Source organism: Peromyscus eremicus, chromosome 17, assembly GCF_949786415.1.
Source record: "Peromyscus eremicus chromosome 17, PerEre_H2_v1, whole genome shotgun sequence".
In the NCBI taxonomy this organism is placed as follows: domain Eukaryota; kingdom Metazoa; phylum Chordata; class Mammalia; order Rodentia; family Cricetidae; genus Peromyscus; species Peromyscus eremicus.
The window spans coordinates 9653504-9671555 of NC_081433.1; the positions used below are offsets into that span (position 1 = coordinate 9653504).

At 46.0% G+C, this 18052-nt stretch overlaps 1 protein-coding gene across 1 annotated transcript in view; it reads left to right on the forward strand.

The window, feature by feature from the left end:
* Dlgap2 (DLG associated protein 2) overlaps positions 1–18052 on the forward strand; it is a 149797-nt gene that overhangs the window by 97155 nt on the left and 34590 nt on the right. The window contains exon 6 of the mRNA XM_059244992.1: positions 50–269. Within this exon, the coding sequence (XP_059100975.1) occupies positions 50–269 (220 nt within the window). The remainder of the gene's footprint in view (positions 1–49; positions 270–18052) is intronic.

The window sequence follows — 18052 nt, forward strand, 5'->3', positions numbered from 1 at the left end:
GACCACCCTGACGGAACCTGGTGTCACGTGTGTGCTATTGCTCTTCTAGATGAGTGAAGCAGAGGTCAATGGGCAGTTCGAGTCAGTGTGTGAATCTGTCTTCAGTGAAGTTGAATCTCAGGCCATGGATGCCCTCGACCTTCCTGGATGTTTCCGAACAAGGAGCCACAGTTACCTTCGAGCCATCCAAGCTGGTTACTCCCAAGACGATGAATGTATTCCCGTGATGACACCCTCCAACATGACCTCAACCATCAGGTCAACAGCAGGTAAAGAAAATGCCCTTTTTCACCTACCTACAGGTGCGCTTAAGTGTTTTTCCTAGAAGGGAGCTGGCATACACCTTCACCCACAGGTAAAGTTTACTCACTGAAATGATCATGCATCACATAACGACATTCCCAATAGCATTCTGAAGCATCCCTTTCAAAGATAACCTTGCCTTTTTCTCAGGATGAACTCTATAAATTATCAAACGTTCTTTAAAACAATCAGGTAAAACTTTCATTAAGGTTTCTGCAGCAGACAGGATTGTAAGTACTGACATTTGGGCAGTACTTGCATCTGAACGCCAGTATTCAGGAGGCTGGAGTGAAGCTTGGGTGGAATATGCAATGACCCCTGCAGTGGGTCTGCATTGCAGAGCCCAGGCACTGCTGCTCGGGAGCAGATCCATAACTGTGATTCATCACTACAAAGCCAGTTAGTGCTTAGTGTAAATTCCCTCATTGACTTCAGCTTGGAGGATTCACTGTCACAGTTTCCTTCAATTCTTACGGAAAACCACATCCACCCTTTGAAGATTTACCGCCTCGACCAAACACCACTGCCCACTAGTTTACTGCACAATTATTATTTATATAACACAATGAATATACATGGCCCAGAGAAACCCATAAAACACAGTGAGCAGTAAAAGTTTGCCACACTCCAGGTGAAGGCTGGGGAGAGAAGCTGTAAAACATCCCAGTGTCACAGAACGAGGTGTCTCGGATAGCCTCAGATTCAAACTGCTGTGGCCATATTAAAAGAATTTAAAATACAGTCCTAAGAAGAAAAGGAGCATACTTTGTCCATATTAGATGATGTCAGGAGCCGAAAGTCAGGTAGGGAATGTGCCGAGAAGGATCAAGAACTCAGAAGGCAGGAGGCAGGGTGCTCACAACAGGCCTCTTTTCTCTTTGTTCAGTGCTGATGTGAGCCAGGACCCATGGACCCGCACACTGCCAAATGACAAGCTGAAGGATTTCTGTCGTGGGGTACATTCTGCGCTGTGGTTTGCACTTTAGGAGGAAATATTTCCTTCTGGAGTCTATGAGGAATAAACTGATTCAAGTTTCTTTCCATTGCTTACCTTGGTGAGGTCTTGGACTTGTTCATTTCTCTGAGTCTGTTGTTGAGGTCTTCAAAAGAAGTAATAACAATGAGTAACGTCTTCCAGGGAACATGATGGGTTCTACAGAAGCTGTGGAAACTCACTTGTTGTGGGATATTGGTACACTGTGCGAAGATGTATTTACTGGGATTGGTGTAATAAAAAGCTCAATGGCCAGTAGCTAGGCAGGAGGTATAGGCAGGATTTCCAGTGAGAGAAAGGGAGAGGAGGAGGAATCTAGGCTCTCAGGAGAAGCCAGGAGACATGGAGAGGAAACAAGAGTTGCAAGATTGAAGAGACGTGACACCACGTGATGGAACATAGATGAATATAAATGAGTTCATTTAAGTTACAAGAGCTCGTTAGGAACAAGCCTAAGCTATAGGCTGAGCTTGCATAATTCATAAGAAGTCTCCATGTCATTATTTGAGAGCTGGCTGTCAGGACAGAAAAAAAGACTCCTTAAACTCACTGTCTCCTCCTGTGGCCTGGTGACCCCAACAGAGGCTTTTGCAGTACACTGAACCATAAGCCTTGGGCCTTGATGAGAGATGCCCAGTGGAACATGGCACTCTATCCTCATCACAGCTTTGTGGAGAGCAGGGAACACAGCCCAGGTCTGTGACCTGAAGTAGGCGGATCTATGCATGTCAACATGTCCTGTGTCATGTGCTCCTCTGCCTTAGTGACGTCAAAGATTGCTGCTCATCTTCTACCTACAAGTGTGAATAGAGCTAATTAAAAATGTAGGGAAGGAATGAGATTCGCAGTCACTACACTAAAAAGCAACACTTGGAAGCTAGGCCTGAGCACTGTAGTCCTGGCATCCAAGAAGCTGAGGCAGGAGGATTGAGAGTTTGAGGCCAACCTGAGCTACATAATGAGTCCCATGCTAGCCTGAACTTCTTGGTAAGATCCTGTCTCAAAAAAAAAAAAAAAAAAAAAGTTAAATCAAAAGGCAACCCCTTCGAAGAGAATTACTCATGTTCACTGGTGTTTGTTGAGTGCCCCCTACAAGCAAATGAACAATTAAGCATTTTCATGGTCTTCAGAAAGGCTTTGAAACAATAATTATGTGGTAGAAAATGGCTTTGCTGTTTTTAGAGCTGTCGTTATGGAGAGAATGGAAATAGAACAGATTTCACAGAGATAATATAAGAATCAGTACCGAACTCAGGCTGAAGTTCTGATTTATGTACACAGTAAATTACTTTTCCCAGGCACACTGCGCATTCCAAAAATCCACACACAAAATAAATTTTTAAATGTTTCTATTCCAAGTTTCCAATGGATCTTGGCCTAGTTAGCGAGTTGAAATCTTTTCTAGACTGTGGGATAAATATCCGCATCATGGAAGAAACAGGGGGTCAGGTAAGCACAAAGGCGGGCAGAGAGAGGAGTGCTGACGTCATGGGGGTAGCACAGCACCATTGTGAGAAGCCAAAGCTCAGATCACCCCCAGACCCACCGCTGCCACTCTGAGCACAGCCCCTTAAATGCTGAGGATTTTTTATTTCACTCAAGAGATGCTCGATAACACATGATATGGTCTGGTTAATAAGATTGTGAACCATGTCAAAGATTTGTGTGACTGAAAAAGCAGTATAGAGGAAAATTCTCCAAGTCGCAGAATTCAGATTTACTATTACGTGGCAGACCTAGCTGCTCTGCCTCTCTAGCCCTCACAGTCTTTTTCCTGAGAGCCGGGGAGCCACGAAAGCTGTGGCCTTGCCTTCTCCAGCCCCGTGCAGCTGTGCAAAAGCTCGAGACAACTTGAATTATACTCTCCTCTTCTCTGCGCCTTTGAGACATGAAAATTTGGGGGTGTCTTGGAGAGCAACAGAGCCTTTCTCAGGCCTTAGGTGGGCTTTTCACTCAGAAGTTAGGGTGCCAGACATTCATGTTCACACAGAACTTGGAGTGAGTCAGTAGCCTCCAGGTTCTGGCCTTTCCAATTGGAAGATGAGTTTGGGGAAGCATTTTATTGTTGGGAGCTTAAGAAAGATGACAGGAGAGATCCCCAGAGAGTAGGATACTATTGAAGGTCAATGGCTTGGAGTCATTAAGGCTTTACTAGATGGGGACATGGGAGGGGAGATGAGCCTGTCAGTCAAGTTCCCAGTTCAGCTGTCCAATGTCTGTGGGTTTCTGCCACACCCTCCCATGTGGATTTCAGGAAAGATATCCATTTAGGTGGAAAGATACAGAAAACTCAGGCTGTTCTGAGATCCCAGGCCTCTAGCCAAGGCAGAAGCAAAGATATTTGTTTTAAGCACCTCTAGCCTCTCCTGCCTGTAGCAAGGGCAAGGGTGTCCATGGGGCTGAGGACATCTGTCACTTTTAGTCAAAGAAAAACTGCACTTGCATAGTCATTTACCCTAAACTGCCTAGCCCTTTCTCTCCCCTGTTCTCATCACCCCCCTGCCCTGTGACTTCCATGCAGAACTTACCCCCACCCTCAATCCCTGGAAATCTGTAAGATGGAGAAACTCCCTGTGTCATAGAACTGAAGGGAAGGATCCGAGTCACCTGCCTCTCCCTTCACGGCCCCATTATGGCTGCCTACAGCCATGGTACTGTAACTCTTCCAATATTCTGGGACTGCATGTGTCTCCCTTCAGTATCTCCCTTAGGCTACCCATGACAGTTCTGCTGCCTATCAAGCTGCTCTTTGGACCCGAGGGCTCAGTCTCTCTCCCTTCAGGGCTACACATGGCTCTTTGTGGACTTGATGTTGCCACTCTCCTAATAAAGTTCATGTGACGGGCAAACCATATCAGCTTCCTTCTAGGACCCTGCCTTCTTTGTACCCATGCCGATAGTGAGAGCTGAACTCCACCTATGAACAGAGCTTCCTGTCAGCAAGGCAGACAGATTTAAATAACGTTATCCTTAAGTAATTCTTGATTTTGTAAACTCTTATACTAGCATTTGATGGCTACCTTCATTCACAAGGGAGATTATTTTGGTGAATCAACACTCATATTGTCCTGGAGTACTTGGGGTGCAGCTCAGCAGTAGGGTGTTTATTTGGAATACAGGAGGCTCTGGGATTTGTCCCCAGGACTGAAAGGGATTTTAAAAAATGCTTTCCTTTTTATGGCTCAAGAAAATCTACTTTCAAAATCACCTTAAAGTGATTGTTTTGCAGTATAAGATACATTTAAACATGTTCTTTACAGAGGCTTGAAAAATGAAGGCTGGCAGGATTAGATTCTCTCACCTTATAAACATGTAAATCTTGAAGCACAGTGCTCATGCAATAAGTCAAGTGTCAAACGTACAGGTGAATGAATTACTATAGATTTTTAAGAGCATAGTAGACAGGCTCAACTTAGACCCTGGTGGGTGCATGCTACCAGCCCATGTGCCCATCAGGTCACCTCTCTTCTCACCTGCAATGTGGGGAGCAGGGAGTCCAACCTACCAAGCCTCACTCATCTATCTTTGTGGTCCCCAGAAAGCATGGAACATGGCACTAGGTATGATCCCCAGCCCTCATGCTTTTCATTATGAAAAGCAGTGGGTGTTGATTATAGACCCCCTCCTTAAATGAAGTGGTTTTGGAAACATCTACCTTCCATTTCACACTTGGTTTCTCTCTCATCTAGGAAATGATTTATCAGGTAGATTTGCTTGTCTAAATACTCATTTCACCTGGGGTTTTTTTTTTTTTTTGAGGGAAGGAACAATATTGGTACTGTGGAGGGAAGCAGTATAAAATTGGGTGATAATGGCTTTTCTCTGGGTCAGAAATTGTCTCCACACGTGTCACAGCTGATTCTAGAAGTCATCAGAACCAAGGGAAAGCCACACAGGATGACAGAGGGAACAACACAGACCTACTTTATCTTATTATTCATATTTCAACAGTGACTTCTCTCTCCAGGGTGCATAATAACTCTGTTTCCAAGACAGATTTTCGCTACCACACCAGAGGAAAGCAATCCTTATATTTTGTGTCTTGAATATTAGAGAGAGGAAAAACTGTGCTCAATACTATGATTTTTTTCTTGTACTTCTTTGCAAAGTCTCTGTTGTGTAAACATTAGATCTTTACAGATAGGTATGCCAAATTTCTGGCCTGAGAGTTGCTTGGAGCTTTGTGACCTAGTCCCCCAACTTCTTCCAATCCAAGCACTTCCTACTAAAGTAAAGAAGAATCATAAATACTTTAATAAACAAATGATCAGAGAACATTGACAAAAGATCACACATGGTCACTTTCAATTTCAAGATACAAAATTCCAAAATAAAATAAAGCCATCTTACAAATCAAAGAAAACATTGTGCTATGTTTAGATTGATATCATTTATGAGGTGTGTGCTGTGTTCCGGTCATGGATAACTTTCTTTGAATGTAGAATTGTCTTGGGTCTGAGCGTCAGCTTCAGACATAAAGCCTGGGAACAGCTGCAGGTGACGCACCAGTCATCTACATCCCCCGGCTTCATATCAAGAAGATGTGTATGGGAGGTGATGGAAGTCAAAAGGATGCTTGAGATACCATGGCAGCATCTAGAATCCTCCAATTGCAGTGGGACTGGCTAAAAGTCCAAGAGTGGGTAGTGTGAGCCAGCAGAGGGAGGCACACAAGCCTGGAGCCAAGAAGGCCCATGATGCCAGGGGTCCAGAAGCACTGAGCAGGAGGAGAGGGGAACCAAGCATGGAAGAAAGGGTTCGGGAGCTGTGGAGCAGGTACCCTGCACTGTGGATCAGCACTGTCACAGTTCAGAGATGGCTGAGTGACCTCTGGCAGAAGAGAATTACAGGATGAGTCAAGTCTGCAGAAACTCTGTTGAATCTCTTACCTTCAGGCTCTTAGCTTGGGACTAGAGATGGGCCTCTACTGAGGTACTTAAGCTAAAATGAGGTCACCTGGATGTCCCTTATCCAGTAGGGCTGGTACTTATGAGATGAAGATATTAGGACACAGGAGAACAATCATGGGAACACAGAGAAAATGTCATCCTAAGGAGGAGCCAACCATGGCACATTAACTTCGGAGTGCATGCTTCTTAGTGTGAGAAGAAATGGCCCAAGGCTATAGTTTCTCGTGCAGCCAAAGCCAATGGGCACAAAAGAGTTGAAGAGTCTGACCTTGCCCTGCCATGGAAAGTTCTAGAGATGACTGCCAAACCTAATCGTACAGGTAAAAGGGTCAAGGGCTAGGCAGCACGGAGCAGCTGGGACAGCCTACGGAGGATGCTCCTTTATAATTGGTTACAGTCTGGGACACACTAAAGAAGTTTTAGCCTCCAGCTCTGTCCCCATGAGACTCAAAAAGGCTGCTGGCCAGGTGACATGGATGATGTCATCAAGGAAGACGAATTACCCAGTTGTCAGATGTAGTTGCAGGAGCTGTAGCTCCAAATGGAAAGAGACCAGATGCTGAGAGAAACGGGAGAGGAACTAAATCCAGAGACTGGCCTTGCTGGCCCACTGCCACCCTCCTTTAAAGTTGCCCTGCAAGACTGAAAGTGTCAGAGTGCAGAAACAGGATGGAACACAAGGAGCAGCTCCATCCTGAGAAGAGAATTCCTTTAGGGTGTGTCAAGGATTGGGGGACAGCTTGGGTGCTGGGTGCAGATGGTACCCTCACCAAACAGCACCAGTGGGAGGCTAGGAACGAGAGGGGGGGGGGATCTGTGAAAGCTAAGGCCCCTCTACATGTGATGTCACCCCACACAGAGCACCAATGACAGACCAAAGAAAGATCCATCCAAGCCTAGCTTGGCGAACCAGGAAATTTGTTGGGGTTCCCTATGAGGAGTGTGGGTAAGGTGTTAACTTATAATAGCATGGATGAGGACTCAAAGGCAGAGGCATCACAGAAAAACTTAGCCCAGCTCACCAAAGCTGTGTCCCTGGAACCCCCTGCATGACTCACAGACAGCTCAGCTGGTAGGAGAGCCCCCCACTCCCTGAATCTCCATCAGTCCTTAATGCTTATATAGTGCAAGGGAAAGGGATCTCATAAATCTTGTGTTTCAGGAACTTCCTAAACCTTGAAGTTCTAGTCTACTCTCTGAGTGTTAAGAAATCCCTCCAGAACTGAACATTTAAATTCATAGAGAACACCTTGCAACATCCCCTCGTGGCACATCAAGGTGGGCCTAATGCTCAGTGACAAGCGTGGAAGTCTAGAAGCATAGAGCTGCCTCAAGGAAGAGGCAGAGAATGGGAGAGAAGAGAGAGCTTCCGCTTCTATGCATTGAGACTGTTGAAGACTATCTATAAGAGAGGGAATTCACAGATAGGTATGGGGCTACCAGAAGGAGCACAGGGCCCCATCACAACCCAGGAGGCAAGGTTGCCACTGGCTTCTGGCAATGGGACAAGTTGGAAAGACTGCTAAAAGGCCCTGGACAGCATAGATCCACTGTAGAATAGTGCAGATCTTTGCAGAGATGAAGCCAGTCTGGGATCATCCGGTATCTCTTGGACAGCTGCAGGATCTGGAATAGCAAAAAGGCACTGGGACTGAGGAAGCCTTGATGCTCTAACATGTGTCCGAGAGCCACACAGACCCATCCCATGACCACTGTAGAGATCCCATATCTAACTTGGGTCTCAAGGTAATAGCCAGACACTGTTTCTCTAGGATCCAAATGATAACCTAAGAACCCCTCCTTGCATTTTCACCCAGCAGAGTCTCCTGCCTTCTGCAGCACCAGCCACACGGTCCTAAATGTTTCATAGTCACCACTCCTTCCTCACTCTGGCCTTCCTATCCCTACAAGTGGTAGCCCGGTAATGTTAGTGGGCCGCTAGGTAAGCCAGCACCCTGTGCCATCTCAAGACCCTGTGCTTAGTCACCTCTGTACCATTCCCCATGTGCACAGTTACAGGTTCCAGGGTGTAGACATGCCAGGTTTGCGGTGGTGGTGTCTGTCTAACTCAGTATGTTTCAGGAAACATTAGGTGAGTGAGTGTGTGCACGAATGAGGTCTTCTATACGTTGGGACAAGTGTGAGGGTTGCTGTCTCTCCCACACTGGTCTGTAGGGACCCATTTTTCTTTTTGGAAAATACACTCAGGATTAAAACCTAAAATCCTGTGAGGTCAGAGCCCACACTGTAAAACTCATACATTTTCCTCCTGCTCATTCTATCAAAACTTCTGCCCCGACCACATCTTCTGCCTTTACCTGCAGCTTAAGTCCGTGGTGAATCATAGACCCTGAAGTGATGACCCCATGCAGAAGGCAGTCCAAAGAGTTCCCATGGATGTCCAAGGTGTCTCTGCAGTTGCTATGGTCCACCTCTCGGCTTCTCAGAAGCTGCCAGCACCGATTGCTTCTGGGAATCCTGAGAAGCCTCCAGGAGGATCTTTGTATTGTATTGAAACACATATTTAAAATCTCTCCCCTGTATTTGAAGTTTAGATAAATATACTTAGGACTAGGGACCTGGCTGCTTTCTTGTGTCTGAAGTCAGGTCCAAGGCAGGTCCTGTTGTCAGGGCTACGGGTTAGCATGGCCTTCAGAAATGACTAAGAAACAAGATGTGACAGGGTGAGCTGGGAAAGTCTATATCCATCACATGAGGGGAATGCAAGAGGCTGCAGCTCAGGGACTGAGAGAAGCAGCCACTGAGGAGGGTCAGCACCCTTGGCCACAGGCTTCAGGCCGTGGCTCATCTGACACAGCCACAGGAGCTCAGAAGTCATGGCAATGAAAGAATGATTGTGCAGGGACTGCTTCCCTTACCAAGAAGGTCTCTGACTGTGTTTCAGGGTATTGTTGCTGTGAAAAAGCCAACTTAAAGGTGAGAAGGGTTATTTTAGATCAGAGTTTTAGGATTCAGCAGGGTTTCTTGATCCCATGGTTTTTGGCCTTGTGACGAAATCCAACATCTTGGCAGAGAGTGCATGGTAGAGCAGAGTATCATGGGGGAGGGGAGGCAGAGAAGTAGAGAGAAGATAGGTCTAAGGACAAGATAGACCATTCAAAGGCACACCTCAAGTGACCCCTCCCCTCCAACCAGACCCCACCTTCAAAAAGACCATTCAATACAGACCCTTCAGTGGGTCACACAGTGGGTCAGAGCCTTCCTTTATGGTCTAACAGCTTCAACAGTACAAGAGCCAAACTTAACACATGTGCCATTTGGAGGACACTTCATATCCAGACCACAACACTAGCAGTGACAGCTGTGCTAAGCCAAGTACACCATGCTCACTCACAGCAGTACATGGTTTCTGAACTGAATCCTGACCCCTGTCTATAGACCCCATAGAGATCCCCCAAAGACTCTACAAATCCAAGCTTAGCAAGGGTAAAAGTATATATCTCGTTTGCTGGCTGTGAACTTCGCCTTAGCTTCTTCCAACTCTGGTACCTCATCATCAGTGAACTCAGAGTGTGAACACATGCTTCAGTGTCACAGCAGTTACTACATCATGGTCAGGTCTTTGTCTTTGTCCCGTCTGGGCCAGAGACTGCCAGTTGATGGACAACAGAGCACATTTCCCACAACTCTGGAGGAGAGGTCCTAAGATTAGGGAGCATCCGGATCACCACCTGGTGAGGGCTGCTTACTGGCTCATAGATGATGCCTTGGCTATATGCCCTCATGTGGCAGAGGGATCAAGGAAGCTCTTGGGGACTCTTGTGTTAACATTTTAATCCCACAATGAGGCTCCAGTCTAATGGCTTCATTTCAAAGTCTCTGCCTCACACCATCACCTCGGGATGGTCATGGCCCAGCTGTACATTACCCAAGGACCTAAGATGTTAGAGATGTTTGTAGTCATCAAGGATCAACCTGAAACAGTTGTCTTATGCCAATGAAAATTAGACATGGACTGCCATGGCCGGAATCAAAGAGGAAGCAAGTTTGATTAAGAATTATTGAAGAAAGGTGAGAAAATGAAGAAAAGGGAAAGAAACTCTAAAAGCGGAACAGGTTTCCAAGAGGGAGTAAAAGCCACTAGATTTCCTATGCCTAGGGGTTTTATTGGGCAAAGGCAGAAACTTAACAAAAATCTTTATTAATAGAGACTGATTAGTTCTTTTGGCTATCATGGGCCAAGGCAATGAAGAGCCCACATGCTCTATGTCCATCATTCTGGCCCAACCACAGAAATTATAATGCATTGTGCATGCACTTCCCAGCAAGGTAGGGTGGGTGAAGCCCCATTCTGTCTATCTGTGACTCCAGTTTTAACTTGGACCATCTGCTAACTATTAGTTTCTCAGCCAGCATTACTCCCCTCCAACCTTGCAGCCCCATGTTCTCACGTTTACATGATGAGCTTGAAGCTTTATCATGGCGGAGTTAATTTTGTCCCAGCCACTAGGATGTAGCTGTGATCTTTCTTGGTTACCTCACATTTAACTCATTGTCGATGAGATGATCTCCTAGGTGGAATCTTCATTAAAAGCCATCCTTATTTATAATTTAATGTGTCATAATTACCTTCTTTAGATGCAAGGATCTAGAAAAGGACCATTGTAGCTAGAGTTTTCCTGCCTGGCCCACAGTCAGGACAAATCTTTGTCACCCGCCAGTACCACAGCCGCTCAGACCCAACCAAGTAAACACAGAGACTTATATTGGTTACAAACTGTATGGCCGTGGCAGGCTTCTTGCTAACTGTTCTTACAAATTAAATTGATCCATTTCTATAAATCTATACCTTGCCACATGGCTCGTGGCTTACCGGCATCTTCACATGCTGTTTGTCATTGTGGCAGCTGGCAGTTGTCTCTCTCTCAGCCTTCCTCTTCCCAGCTTTATTTTCCTCCTTGTCCCGCCTATACTTCCTGCCTAGCCACTGGCCAATCAGTGATTTATTTATTGACCAATCAGTAACACATTTGCCATACAGAACATCCCACAGCACTTTCCTTTTTTTTTTTTTCCAAAAGGAAGGTTTTAACCTTAACAAAGTAAAATTACATATAATTTGGGAATTTGGGCGTAGCTTCTCTTACTACTTCCTGTTGGAGGGGGGCGCTGTATCTTATGGGGACACAAAGAAAATTTTAGGATTATGGAATAGTCTATGAGGGTGTATTGTCTGAGCCAGTTGCCTTCAAATCGTTCTGGATGTTGGATCATCTGGGCCATGGTGTCATCGGAGATCTTTCAGGGGGTCTTGGCTGGTCAAACCTGATGTATCTCATCTGGAACAAACCCATAGCCTCTGGCTTTCTGTGGAAACAAAAGCAGAGTCTCCTTTCCAAAGTAACACATCCTTACATCCAAATTTTAAAGTCAAGGTATCTTTAAAATATACAAATTGGTTTAACTTAACATCTTTTACGATCAAATGTTTTTCTGCAGTTAAAAATCCCAAAGACAACACAATCCAGATTCTCTGTGTAATATCCATTTTTACGTGGCTTATTTTTTATACTACCTTTACTGTCTCTTTAAAGACTTTATTTTTAAAAACTATTTATTTCTTTATATAACTGTATATATTCCTTTTTCTCTCTTTCAAGCCTACGTACATTTTTACACACATTGTAAACTATTACATCTGAATCTGTCTTATTGTGAATCTATTGCTTTAAACTGTAACAGCTGTGGCTGCTGGCTCCACCCACCTCAGCTTCCCAACATGGCGGTAGTACGTTTTCCACCAGCTCTGGGAGCTGTCGTGGGTCTGTGCTTTTAACCAAGCAGCGTGTAGTCCAGAAACCTCTTTCTTTGTTTTATACTAGCAAAATCTAAATCCACCATGCAGCTTAATGTGCCACTTGCAAAGGCCTCATTCCCGCCATACTGCAGGTCGAGCGCGCAGGATAGGAACCCACCAGTAGCTCAAACCCGCAGCTGCCGCTCATTTGAGAGAGACAATTAGGAACTGTTTTTAGCTCCGTTTTAGAATCTTTTTTCTCAGTTTTTAGGTGGAAACTCTTGCTACCACGTTGGACGCCAGACCATAGTGCATTGCATATGTTCATCAAGGCCTTTGGGGGGCCAACTGACCTCCCATCATTGGCCCAGAGCCCTGTCCTCCTGTCTGTCTAGTTTAATCAGCTAGTATCTATCTACAGTCCCTCCCTTCCTCTTCCTCAGTGCTTCAGATTCTGCTGTTTTAACCCTTAACCTTCCTGTAACTCCAGCCTGTGTTCTCATGGCAGCGTATGTGAGCACTTTACGGTTCTCACCGTGGGTCCTCTTCCCTTACCACCTAGGGAGAACTAGCTCCTGGCTCAGGAGGACTGCAGCACCTTAATTTAGTGGGACACAGACATTCAGTCCATAGCAACCTCTTCATTTTCCACATTAATACACACATACGTGTCACAGAAATTTAAACATTTTAATCATTACATTTCAGTGTAATCTTGTTTTCAACTCATTCACATTTTCCTGCACACCAACACCATCTTGATGCATTTGTAGGGTTATCCAAGCATTTGAAGGATGGGACTAAGGACTGGAGCATGTTGCATTTGTGCAAAACATTATTAGAGTCTAAGGGTGTTGGAACATAATGACCAAAACAGTGGTGTGAGTTCATCTCAAGGTCCTCCAGCTCTGGACACATAGCGTGTGTGTCCAGATCTCAAGGCACCTTGCTATAAAGTGCCTGGGTGTGCAAAGTCAGGATTTGGCTTCTGGTGAGGATGCCATTGCCAATGAGCTGTCTACAGATACCGGGAGCTGTGGATCCAGCCTCCACCGACAAGGCTCCATGAGGCCATGGATGTGTCCCATTCTGATTACTGAACAATACTGAGTTCACAGGCTGGTGGATGATCCATCCCACAGCCACAGGCCTCATCAATGGGGGGTAGCATCTCTCATAGCACTAAGCAGGCCATTACTGTGCTAAAGGCATCTCTAAAGATACATAGATGTATACTAACTCCTCTTGATACCCATACAATGCAAGATAAGTGACTGACAAGAAAATTTATGTATAATGACACTTACACCAAGATTTACACTGTCTCTGGGTCCCTCTGTGTCCAAGTATTTAAACTCCACTATCCTCAGACCTCGGGGTGTGCTGTTCTCTTTAGAGACTCTCTTTGTAAGGACTATGACTTGACACTCTGAGACAATGATGTTCAAGAAACAACATAGGACCATTTTCTATAAGTCGCCTGATTCCGATTCTGAGCCCCAGAAGAAACTGAGCATCAGTCATCCCAGGTGAATGTAGGATGACATCATCACCGAGAGCCCCAGGAGGCCTCCAGGCTGAAGGAGACCTCCTGTTCTAGCCCACTGGCCACAGCAGCCTCCCTAGCTCTCAATGCCTCCTTCTGCATGGGACCCTGTGAGTCTACTGCATCTGCAGGGGCTGTACCCAGACACAGGAGCTCCACTGCAGCCTTTCCCAGCCTACTTCATTGCCCACAAGATCCCCTCCCTCTGACTCCTCCCTCTGACTCCTCCCTCTGTGCCTCCTCCCTCTGTGCCTCCTCCCTCTGACTCCTCCCTCTGTGCCTCCTCCCTCTGACTCCTCCCTCTGTGCCTCCTCCCTATGACTCCTCCCTCTGTGCCTCCTCCCTCTGTGCCTCCTCCCTCTGACTCCTCCCTCCGTGCCTCCTCCCTCTGTGCCTCCTCCCTCTGTGCCTCCTCCCTCTGTGCCTCCTCCCTCTGTGCCTCCTCCCTCTGTGCCTCCTCCCTCTGTGCCTCCTCCCTCTGTGCCTCCTCCCTCTGTAACTCCTCCCTCTGACTCCTCCCTCTGTGCCTCCTCCCTCTGACTCCTCCCTCTGTGCTTCCTCCCTCTGTGCCTCCTCCCTCTGACTCCTCCCTCTGTGCCTCCTCCCTCTGTAACTCCTCCCTCTGTGCCTCCTCCCTCTGTGCCTCCTCCCTCTGTGCCTCCTCCCTCTGTGCCTCCTCCCTCTGTGCCTCCTCCCTCTGTAACTCCTCCCTCTGACTCCTCCCTCTGTAACTCCTCCCTCTGACTCCTCCCTCTGTGCCTCCTCCCTCTGTGCCTCCTCCCTCTGTGCTTCCTCCCTCTGTGCCTCCTCCCTCTGTAACTCCTCCCTCTGACTCCTCCCTCTGTGCCTCCTCCCTCTGACTCCTCCCTCTGTGCCTCCTCCCTCTGTGCTTCCTCCCTCTGTGCCTCCTCCCTCTGTAACTCCTCCCTCTGACTCCTCCCTCTGTGCCTCCTCCCTCTGACTCTTCCCTCTGACTCCTCCCTCTGTGCTTCCTCCCTCTGTAACTCCTCCCTCTGTGCCTCCTCCCTCCATGACTCCTCCCCCTGCACTCCTCCCTCTGTGACCCCTCTTTCTGCACCTCCCCCCTCTACATCTCTCCCCTCTCCAATGAACCTTGCATTCTCCCCAAAGATCAGGTGATCTTCACCAGGACAGACATCATCTTTCCCAGATAAAGAGCACACAGACAAGGAGTCCCTGATCCCACTTGACACGGGAAGGTTTGTGAGGGAGATATGTACAACTCCACGGGGACACACAAAAGCATAAAGGTCAAAGGCAGGGATTTTCCCAGAACAGCAGCCCACTCCAACTCTTGACTCAGAGTTGAGTTTTGATGTAGATTTCATAGTAGCCTCCTCAATGTGAAACCATTGCCTCAGACCTTTCAAAATGTCATGCGTCTGCTCTGGAAAGGTACTAATTATTTAGAAGCCTGAACTTAATTGGATTGAACTGCTTTTCTTTAAAACAAAAGATGTTTGTTTAAAAGTTAAGCAAATGCTTCAAAACATTTTAAGCTAGATGTGGTGGCATGTGCCATCTCGTGGGAGACTGAAGTAAGATGATTGTTGACTCCATTGAAACCATGTCTCAATAAAAACATTAATATAACAAAAACCCATAATAACTTCCTTTTGCGTTTGACAGCTGTCAGGAATGCTCAGACCCGACACTCTGTGAGTATCAGCTGTTATTGACGGCAGCCAGAGTACTGAGCTAAGACAGACTCTCTCAAGCCAACTTAGTATTTCCAAGATTGATGCAAGAGCTGAATGAGGCTGATTACTCTGAAATTCGTCTTGCAGTCCCTTTGAAATGCCAGATGTGTAGAGTGCTGAGCAACGCCTGGTGACTTGGTGAACAGTTTTAGGGACTCGAGTTGCAAAATGTGTGCCACGGTTGATATTTCCAGACAACAGAAAAGGTGGCAGCAAGACAGAGCAAGAAAACAGTTATGTAGAAAGGAGTGTCTGTGGGCACGTGGGAAGCAGCCCTTGCTAGAGTGAGCCTTCAGATTTATTCCACCTTGACCGAGTCACCTCAGAGTAGCACATTGTGTCTTTTCAACACAAGTGCTAGGGGAAGCTTTGAAAAGCATCAGGGAATCATTACTAAGAATATTCATAACACCTCTGTATAGCCGTCCATTTATGTGCTTATTTTTTGTGCCAAGTAAGAAAAGCAATAGGAAAAAATAAACCGGTCAATCATCTGAGTGTTGACACAGCCATGAATAAGAGCACCCAAGGCACCTAACTGGTCCTGGCTGATGCAGGTACTCACAAGGGGTGCTTAGATCCAGAAGGAAAGCCCCATCCCACAGAAATGAGCAAGCTGGCTCATCTGAGTCTGTAAATGCCAGTGTGTACTTTCCTCGCTTTCTCTAGTGAGAGCTGACATTTTCTTTTTCATTGTGTTGATTTATAGCAGGTCATTACTTCACTGCCATTCTAATCAATCATACAGTTGATTGAATCAAATTTACAAATATTTACTTAGTACCTAATGTCCATAAGATATTGCAAGGATGTTCTATGGAATGAAAGGAAACCAAATGAGATTTGAGACAGATCTGGAAGCTGCAGACATGTACAAATATATATAATAATCATTACCTTCAGAAACATCTATATGAATGCTTGCTGGCTGACATTTAATCTTTTCTTCTAATTAATGTCAATTGTTACAAATTGCTCTAGGACTCACAATGTGGTCAAAATTCCTTTTGCTTATGCATATTTTTAGAATGAGCTGAGATCTTGGATTTTAACTGTAAGAACACAAGTGTTACCTCCCAGCCCCTTTCTGTAGATGTACTGGCAAGTTCTGCATCAGCTTGACACAAGCTAGAGTCCTTTGGGAGGAAGGAACCTCAATTGAGAAAATGTCCCCACTGTGTTGACCTGTGAACAAGGTCATGGTGCATTTTCTTGATTGCTTATTGATGTGGGAGAGTCCAGCTCACTGTGGGTAGTGCCATTCCTGAGCTGGTGGTCCTGAAGTATAGAAGAACACAGACTGAGCAAGCTTTGGGGAGGAGTAAATGGTACTCTACCATAGTATCTGCATCAGTTCCTGCCTGGAATTCCTGCCCTGACTTTCCTGGATAATGAACTGCAAGCTGTAAGATGAAATAAACCCTTTTCTCCAAGTTGCTTTTGGTCATGGTGTCTTACCATAGCAATAGAAATCCTAAGGCAGTAAAGTGGAGCTACATTTGTGAGGATCCTCTAGGGCTTATTTTCTTTGCTGTTGGGACTTAGTGGGCATGGTAGGTCATTAGGGGTGCAACACTGGATGCTTTTGGAAAGATGCCCAGGGCAAACCAGCAAGGCTGTGACCCCTATTACTGGTGCTGTGAATCATGAATACCTCAGAAAATTCCCCTCACAAACCTTTGGGACTGGACACTCTTGGAACATTTTGAGGACATGCCAGTGTTGAAGAAGCCAGAGTTGCTGAAGGACAAAAGAATGTGGCTGAAAGTCATGATCTCGTTAGTTCTTGTGGCTCCATCTTCCCAGATACTCCTCATATCCACATGTGGCCACATTCTCATGGGTATCCAGAACCCACAGATCATTCAGAGACCCAGCATTTGCTCCATGTAAGGACTTGATAGGATCTCTGTCTTTCCTAGATGTATTCAGGACAGAGCCCATCCCAGATAGACATGATGAATACAGATAGGAACTCCATCACACGGTCCCCAATTGTAGATGCAGCAGGAGTAGACACATGGTCCCCAGGGCAAACAGCTCTTCTGGAAAATGTCCTGCCACAACCTTTGGAGCCAATGTCTGGCCACTAGCTGCTTAGATATGTGGCTTTTCTTCTCTATACCCACTAATACATGCATACAGCTCCTAAAAATGAAGTCTTTCCTGTGTCAAATAGCATGGAACGATGCCCGCTTTTCAAGACAAATCCCAGCTATAGAAAGAGCTCTGTCGCCATTCCCTGTCTGGATCAGTGCTTATCAGAAGTAAACCTGTTTTGTAAGAAAGGGAAAAGATGAAATGCTTTCCAGGGTGTGACTACCCCAAAACAAGCTAGTACCACATCTGGCCAGATGTTTATTAGTCCCCAAATTTCATGTGGAACATAACTCTTCATAAAGCCATGGCATAAAGCCAACATGCCTACACAGCTCATGTTGCAAAGCCATCTGCTCAGTAATTAATTCCCTTTTTGCCTTGAGAACTAAGTGGTTTCCTTCATCACGTCTTCACTGGCAAGTAGCTTTGGAACTGGGAAAAGCATGTGTCCTTCTTTCTTTAATAATTCCATTCATCTAGGACTGACTGGGCAGTAAGTCAGACCCTTACTTAACAGGGAAGACAGCAAGGTGCTACATGCCCAGTGCCTGCCAAGGGTTTGGTGCAGTAGCATTTGGACTCTCCAGTGTGTCCTTCAGCCTAGGACGGACAGTTCACTAACCCTCTTTATTAACCATCTCTCTCCTCCACTAGAATATGAGCATTGTGAGGCAAGGATGTTTCTTGCAATGACATTCATAGTACCTGAAATAGCATGTA